Source organism: Nematolebias whitei, chromosome 16, assembly GCF_014905685.2.
Source record: "Nematolebias whitei isolate Nwh7 chromosome 16, NemWhi1, whole genome shotgun sequence".
Lineage (NCBI taxonomy): Eukaryota > Metazoa > Chordata > Actinopteri > Cyprinodontiformes > Rivulidae > Nematolebias > Nematolebias whitei.
Window position 1 is genome coordinate 7,132,567 of NC_056513.1, and position 7,352 is coordinate 7,139,918.

The following is a 7,352-nucleotide window of genomic DNA, read 5'->3' on the forward strand; positions in this document are numbered from 1 at the left end:
TTGTGGAGGTCGGTGAGGTTGTGGAGGTCGGTGAGGTTGTGGAGGTCTGTGAGGTTGTGGAGGTCTGTGAGGTTGTGGAGGTCGGTGAGGTTGTGGAGGGCTATGCCAGCAGTTTTGCTGCACATCCTGACAATCCCCGAGTCTGTTCCTGTTTTTGCAACAGATGAAGGTGAAGAAACTCGATAAAATATTCTCAAAGTAGAATCTACGTTAAAACCAGAGCTTCTGATAAAAATACATTCTCTGGTGGGCCTCCTTACGAAGTGAGTTCACATGGGGGGGGTCAAAGTTCAGTTTGTCATCGAGAACAGTTCCCAGATATCTGTGCTGTTGCTCCGCCTCGACAGCCTCACCGTTAATGACCACAGGAGTGGGTCAGACCTTGAGTAAAACATCTGTCAAGTGATTTGTAGGTGGGGGTTGAATATTTGAATACAAATCAAAATACAGGACAACCTCAAAGTTGTATTCTTAAACTGCACGTCCATACCTAGACGAGATCTGCAGGACGTGGTTACACGGCTTGCTCGTCGTAAACGCTCAAATCGAGTCGTCGTGAAAATATTTCTTCAACTTTTACTCTTCAGCTCGTCGCGGCTCAACGATGCCGCTTTTTACTCTTCAGATTTTATCCGTTTGTTTGTGGTCTCGGTGTAAACGTGACTCTGTTGAACGTTGGGCCCACAAACGTCTCGTGCGACCTTCAGGTTGACTTTGACGTCGCGTTTTCTCTGTTTCAGGATTTGGAAGATGTGGACTCTGACATGGAGGACGGACACGACGACGATGACGGGCACGACGAGTTGTAGAAAGCAGAACGAAAGAGGACCCCCACCCCACCCCACCCCAACCTTTCAGTCCCCATCACCACCCTCACCCCCGCCCTGTGAACATTAACCTCTGAACTGCCTCTCAGTCACAAACTGGCCTTTAAACCAGCCGGTCGGTCCATTGGTGGCTGGTTGAGCCGTTTCTCCACCAGCTGCATCTTCATCCTCAGTTTCTGGTCAGACTGGTCTTGTCCCTCCTGGGAGGGGGAGGGGAGTATTTGGAACAGCGCACCACCTCTGTTGGACACCAGCAAGGCTCCATATCAGCTGTTTGCCTTCCACTTCAGACCAAACGTTTATTTCTTGTTTTGAAATGTTTAATTTCCACATTTGCTCTCCTTCTAACCTGCAGATGGGGGGGGGGGGGTGTCTGCCAGTGTTCTTCTCCCTCCTTAAAGGTGGGGGAGAAAATAAAACGGACCAGTGATGATGATGTTTAAGGACCGATCTCAGGGGACAAGGGGCCGTTCTGTAATTTTATTTCAATGTCGTCTTCATTAAAATAACCCCCCCCAGTTTATTCATCGTGGCACAGAGCCCCACTCCCCACATTTATCTTTTGGCAAGACCAGTTATCTTTATTTTTATCAACGGGGGGGGGGGGGGGTCCATTTACTCCATTTTTATTTCCGTTCCCAAACGATTCTGTTCTCACTTCAGCTACTGACTCGTTTTTCTGAAACCTTCGAGTAAAATCGTGTTTTTATTTAATGTCACGTCGGTCGTCGTCAGATTTGCCTTTTTGTTTTTTTTTATTGTACCGTCGTGCCCAGCTGTCGGGGCAGAGTTGGAGACGCGCACTCGGACCTGGGTGGTGTCTGGAGCCGGTTCTGACGGGTCGCACTGCGTTCATGCCTGATCAGAGATTCACTGTGGTTTAGTAAAGACGGATTCGGTTGGGGAGAAGCGGGGAGGGAACGGTTGCACAGCCCCACCCCTCACCCGTCCCTTTTGGCTCTTCCCAGCACCCTTAGTTGCCACTTTTTGTGTGTGTGTGTGCGTGTGTGTGTTTGACTCGCAAGAGTGTTGTGCTGGCAAAAAAGGGGGGCTGTGATTAGAGCAAGGTGTCGGTCCATCAGTGGTGGGGGGGGAACTAACAAAACATTCCATCATTGTTCAAATTAATGTGGAAAATGTAAAATGGTGGCCAATAAAAAAAGAAAAATCATTTTTTTGTTCAGTTTCTTTTGTTGAATCCTGGAGGACACTTAAGTTAAAAAAAAAAAAAAAAAAAAACTTGATGTTTGAATTTAACAAACTCTTAACTTTTAAATCTAATGACTTTATAATTACACTTCCACTGTTGTTCTGCTCAGTTCAGGCGTTGGTGATCCGGGTCACCAAGAGTCCATGCAGACTGCAATGAAGTAAAAACAATAATTTACCTATAGATTCTATTTAATGATCCCAATAACAAATGGCATTTCTCTTATTCTCATTAATTTTTTTTCTAAAGGGTGTTTTCAGAAATTATCCTTTTTTGGATTACCAGTGTGTAGTACCAGGAAATCCCTTTGCTAAGTTTTGATGCCCCCCCCCCCCCCCTTAAATAAATGAAGCTTGATGTCCCTCCAGTCGAACTTAAAAATTGGGTTTTCTAACCGGCGAGCTTGTAACCAAAACTAGTTTCCAGGTGAAAGTGAAATTTCAGTTTTAATCTTTTTAATGTTTGATCTGCGTTTAGAAAAGTTCTATAAATGACGATTTAAGACGGCTCAAACGTTTGACATCAACTCTTAAGTTGGTGGAAAAATCTCTGAAACTTCTGCAGTGAAGTCTGAGCTGTAGCGCTGCGAAGGGGGGCCAGGTTTCTTCGTTTCAGTAAAACCCAATGGGCGTCTTTGTCCCTCTTGTACAGCTCTGCACTACAAAAAGTCGTGGTGCCGTTTGAACACCAGATTTGCAGAATAATCAATCAACCTACCTTTTATTTAGACGGGTAAATCCCATTGAGCCTCGAGGACTCATTTACAAGAGAGACCTGATAAATAAAGTTGTGGAAATGGGAGTACTGAATGTGCTTCAGTGTTCGTGCGTCGACACCGTCGGTGACTTGAATCAAATTTCTTCATGTTGGCACCTTTTGGTTCTACGGAGGAAGCCGCCTTCAGTAAACCAGGCTGCCGCCCACGGCACCGTGTACCCAGACGTCTCTACTTGCAGGCGGTGGGCCGTTGAACCCGTTCAACTCATCAGGACTGAGCCTGACCGAGCCCTAACGGGAGAGGCCCGGTCACCAGGCGCTCGCCAGGGAGCCCCTCACGCAGGTCTGGGGTCCTGGTAAGCCATGGCTGCGAGGGACTTCAAAATCCTTTGCCTCTGCTGGTCTGTGGTGAAGAGAGCTGAGCTGCAAGAAGCTCTCAGCTTACCTGTCTACATGACTACCATCACGTCTGGTCGTGAACGTCTGGGTAGTGACGTGGATACAAGCGGTCTAATGAGTTTTCTCTGCAGGGTAGTTGGACTCTGATCAGGCGAGTTGCTGCTCCACATCCAGAGGAGCCAGTTGAGGAGGTTCAAGCATCTGATAACGATTCCCTGTGGGGATGTGAGGGTGAGCTGACTGCAACATCCATCTCCCCTATTGAGGGTTGATTCGGATGATCTGGCTGGCTAGGCGGGTGTCCCCTTCCTCCTCAATGTGTCCCCCACGAAGCTCTGCGCTCTTTGGCAGCGGCAGGACGACCATCCTTCGTTGTACCGGTAGCTGAGCTCCTCTGCAAGAAACTCCAAGCTCAAGGATGCCCTGTGGACGCTTCTACAGGGAGGTGTTCCAAGACCCTAAACTGTTTGTCTCTCAGCTGGTCTGGGGACACCCTGGGAGTCCTCCCAGAAGAGCTGGCTGTGAAGAGATGTCTGGAGACCAGAACAAGAGGCGGGTGATGGATGGAGGACCCGTGGAGTTTTTATTGTACCACCAGTGGTATTTGTGCCACATTTGGAGAACCATGGCTCTAGACGAGTAAAATGTTTCGTATAAACAATTTTTGCTCGAATACTGAATGAAACTCTGGATCACAAAATACATTTTATAGCAAAAAAATAGTCCAATTATAAATTATGGTTAAACTTTGATTAGGTGGGGTGATGCAAATCTGAGTAACTTCACCGTCACCAGCCTCCGCTCTTCACATGACTGTTCCATGTTTATCAGTTAAGTCATGGTACCCCCCCCCCCCCCCCCCCCAAGTAAACCACACTCATCCAGTGTGGTGTTTACCAGAAGCCTCCAGCCTCCTCCCAGCTGTAGGGATGTCACCAACAAGTGGACAACATCTCAACACGAGCTGTTGACACAGAGACCGGAGGTCAGTGGACGTCGTGTTTGGAAAGGTGAGCTGCTTTACCGCCTCACGGCTCGTGAGCCATGAGTGGGTGGACTCTGGCCTACTGAGTGCCTTCTCATCTTCTGAGACTTGTCATTGGACCTGTGGAGTCCTAAAATAGGACAGCCGAGTATAAAAGACCCTCGGTGAACGTCAGAGATTCAAAGGGAGCAGCTGAAACGAGCAAAAGAGCCACACTGAGAAGAACCAACCATCTTTTTTTTTTATACGTTTCTGTGAGGGAGCTTCTACAACCAGATCTTAGGATGAAGTTCTACGAGTCCCCCACGACTCAGTCTATGGGTATCAAGACTTATGCCCAGAGCTGTGGTGTTCAAGTTGCCTGCAGGACTGCAGCCCCTCTGAAGCCAGTTCGGAGCGTCCACTTCCCCAATGACATCGTTTTCCAGGACTACGTGAAACACGGTGAGCTGGAGAGGATTGGACGTTTCATCCGGGCCAGGAGAGTCGAACTGGACACCATTTACACCTCCGGTAAGAAGCAGGAGCGTCCGCAGGGCCTCCACCGTGCGGTTCGTCTAAAATTACTGAACGATGAAACGTCTGTTTACTCCAGGCATGGCAGCCATCCACGAGGCCGTCCTGTCTGGGAACCTGGAGTGCGTGAAGCTGCTGATTCGCTACGGAGCAGACGTCCACCAGAGAGACGAGGAGGGGTGGACCCCGCTCCACATGGCCTGCAGCGACGGGTTCCCACACATTGCACGGTACCGGCAGTCCCAACTGAAAACTCCAGGTTGAACTCGAGTTAAACTAGAACCAGCTTTGAGCAGCTGCTGACACGATCTCCATGATCTGCTGCAGTCTTTACGGACCCGCCATGTCAAAGACTGAGAGGGGGGGGGGATCACGATATGACCCACAACGCAACAACTAATCAATCGCTAGACAATCCTGAACAGACGCAACATCAGTCTGGTCTAAGATTATAAACATGGCTGGTAAAAGCCTAAATGTTGACTCTTTAAAAATATAATGTTTCAGGTCTTTGAAATTTTTAGTTTAAATATTTTCCTCTCATCGTGCAGCTTTGAAATTAAATGTGGATTTTGCAGCAACATGTGCAGCTCAGGGTGTTGATGCGTTGCACAACGCAGACAAAATTATTTAAAAAAACTTATAAAGCATTGAGAAACAGAATAATGAAAATCAATGGGATTTGGGGAAAACATGAGAAAATCCTCTTTTGGAGCTCAGCAGCTCTGACATCACAGTAAAAACATCAAAGTTTAAACGAGCCACCGAGAAATGGACTTTACATTTCTGAGCTGACGTTTTGAGATCTGCAACTATTTTCACACGATCACGGTTTAAGTTTTATTTTAGCTGGGGGGGTTTCTTCCACAGAATGAACCAGTTAGACCAATTTGAGCGGTCTAAACTTTTTACTCTTACAATTCCTTTTCTGTCTTATACACATTATTAGGGATGCACGATATTATCGGCATGGTATCCGTATCGGGTGATATTAACGATAAAGTTAAATATCGGCCATTCCATCAAAATAACTCACCGATATAAAAGATGCTGTTTACACCTATTATATATATATATACACACACCAGGTGTGTATATATATATGGCAGTTTTTGTATGACAACCCAGTGTGAAGGATGCCTGCAGCACCAGCACGTTATGACGTCACGCGTGCCGTTGAATTTAGATGTGTGAAAATTTACAAATTTGCACGAGTGTTATAGTGTTAGAGAGTAAATATCATGAATAAATTTGACATTAAACATAATCCAAGTTTAAGTATTGCATCATTTTCAGACCCCTTTTTGGCATCTGCATTTGGTAGCAGTTAACTGACAGACTATGCAGAATAATGTACTTTAATTCCCCAGCAGAGAAAAAGCTGTGTCGTCTCTGTAAGTAGGTCTAGGGGGGAAAATATCAGTATTGGTATCGGACAAAAACCCAATATTGTGCATCCCTACAGATTACACATCAAAAACGAAGATATTTCTGTCTTCTTCCACTCCGTGCGTCTCTCGCTGCTGCAGGATTTATGGTTTTCTCTCAAATCCCCTCAGCGTCCAGAGGGCGAACCTAAAAGTGCAGATTTTGTTACATTATAAAACTTTCTCTTCAAACTGGATCTAAAAGCTCTTAACTTGTTGCATCTCCTATAGAAAACACTCCTGACTTAAATATCCATCTAACATTTCACCAAGAAAGTCTTCAGTCCCGTATGGCTCAAGAATTTTTAAGATCGGACTTTTAACTTTCACGCACAGACTCTTTGTTTGAGGCTTAGTTTTCAGTTTGCATTCTTGTCTGCCTCTCATTAACAGCAGTGGCAGATGCAGGTGTGTGGTCACCACGGTGACCGTAACGCTCCACAGGCAGCAGCTTTAACGTTTCTTTTAATATAGATCCTCCTTACATCTCTGCAGATATAATCAGTTTTATTTTAGCTTACATTTTTTATAAAGTGCAGTTGGACGTCGGCGCGTCAGCTGACGTGGACTCTTCCGAACGTTTTCAGATTTATTAAGACCACCATGATTAAATCTAGACCAAGATGACTAAAACTACTCTCTTCTGTTTCAGCTACCTCCTGTCGCTCGGTGCCGACCCCGAGCTGGAGAACGACTGCGGCGAGAAGCCAGCTGACCTCATCGAGCCGGACAACAAGGAGCTGCTGGAGCTGTTCGGGCTGGGGGCCAACGACTGAGCCCGGGGGGGGTCTCTGGAGCGGGACACTCGTCTGAGAGCTGCTGCAGCCGAACCCACAGCAGGGAGAAGAAGGCCACATCAGTCTGGGATCCTGGATTTAGGAGCTGGCTGAGCTCCGGAGGGGACACACTGGGGGGTGGGGGCATTTGGTGGAATGGGGGTGCCCGAGCCCCCTGATGGGAGAGCAGTGCCTCTGGATTCTCCAGCAGCAACAATCTGCTGGATCCTGTCGGAACGTTTGATTTCATTTAGCTGAGGCTCTGAATGAGACACGAAGCTGTTGAGCCTGATTTGTTGCTGATGCAGAATCAGGGTTTTGTCTTTTTAGTGACTTCCAAGTAACTTTAGCTAAAAACTAACAGATAAAATGTATGTAGCCTTTTGTCATTTTTAGCTATTGTTTTCCTACTAGCCTTTAGCTAACATTCTGCTTTTTAAGCATTTCATTACATTTTGAGTGTTTTGTTACTGTGAGCAAGCATTGGGCCATTTT

The 7,352-nt window shown here is 46.6% G+C and overlaps 2 protein-coding genes across 2 annotated transcripts in view; both read left to right on the forward strand.

Annotated features, from left to right (window-relative positions):
• p4hb (prolyl 4-hydroxylase, beta polypeptide) overlaps nucleotides 1-1,998 on the forward strand; it is an 11,973-nt gene extending 9,975 nt beyond the window's left edge. Inside the window, exon 11 of the mRNA XM_037689606.1 lies at nucleotides 741-1,998. Within this exon, the coding sequence (XP_037545534.1) occupies nucleotides 741-809 (69 nt within the window). The 3' untranslated portion in view covers nucleotides 810-1,998. The remainder of the gene's footprint in view (nucleotides 1-740) is intronic.
• A 2,337-nt stretch (nucleotides 1,999-4,335) lies between these two features.
• ppp1r27b (protein phosphatase 1, regulatory subunit 27b) lies at nucleotides 4,336-6,918 on the forward strand. Its single transcript, XM_037690099.1, has 3 exons — nucleotides 4,336-4,651; nucleotides 4,734-4,884; nucleotides 6,734-6,918. Exons 1-3 carry the CDS (start codon nucleotides 4,423-4,425, stop codon nucleotides 6,855-6,857), a joined length of 504 nt encoding a protein of 167 aa, XP_037546027.1. The 5' UTR covers nucleotides 4,336-4,422; the 3' UTR covers nucleotides 6,858-6,918.
• Nucleotides 6,919-7,352: the final 434 nt, after the last annotated feature.

Excerpts from the sequence above, each read along its gene's own strand:
- ppp1r27b (XM_037690099.1), top strand. The coding sequence starts at position 4,423 with ATGAAGTTCTACGAGTCCCCCACGACTCAGTCTATGGGTATCAAGACT. Across the intron at positions 4,652-4,733 it reads GGACACCATTTACACCTCCG|GCATGGCAGCCATCCACGAG; the intron begins GTAAGAAGCAGG and ends TGTTTACTCCAG. Across the intron at positions 4,885-6,733 it reads GGGTTCCCACACATTGCACG|CTACCTCCTGTCGCTCGGTG; the intron begins GTACCGGCAGTC and ends CTTCTGTTTCAG.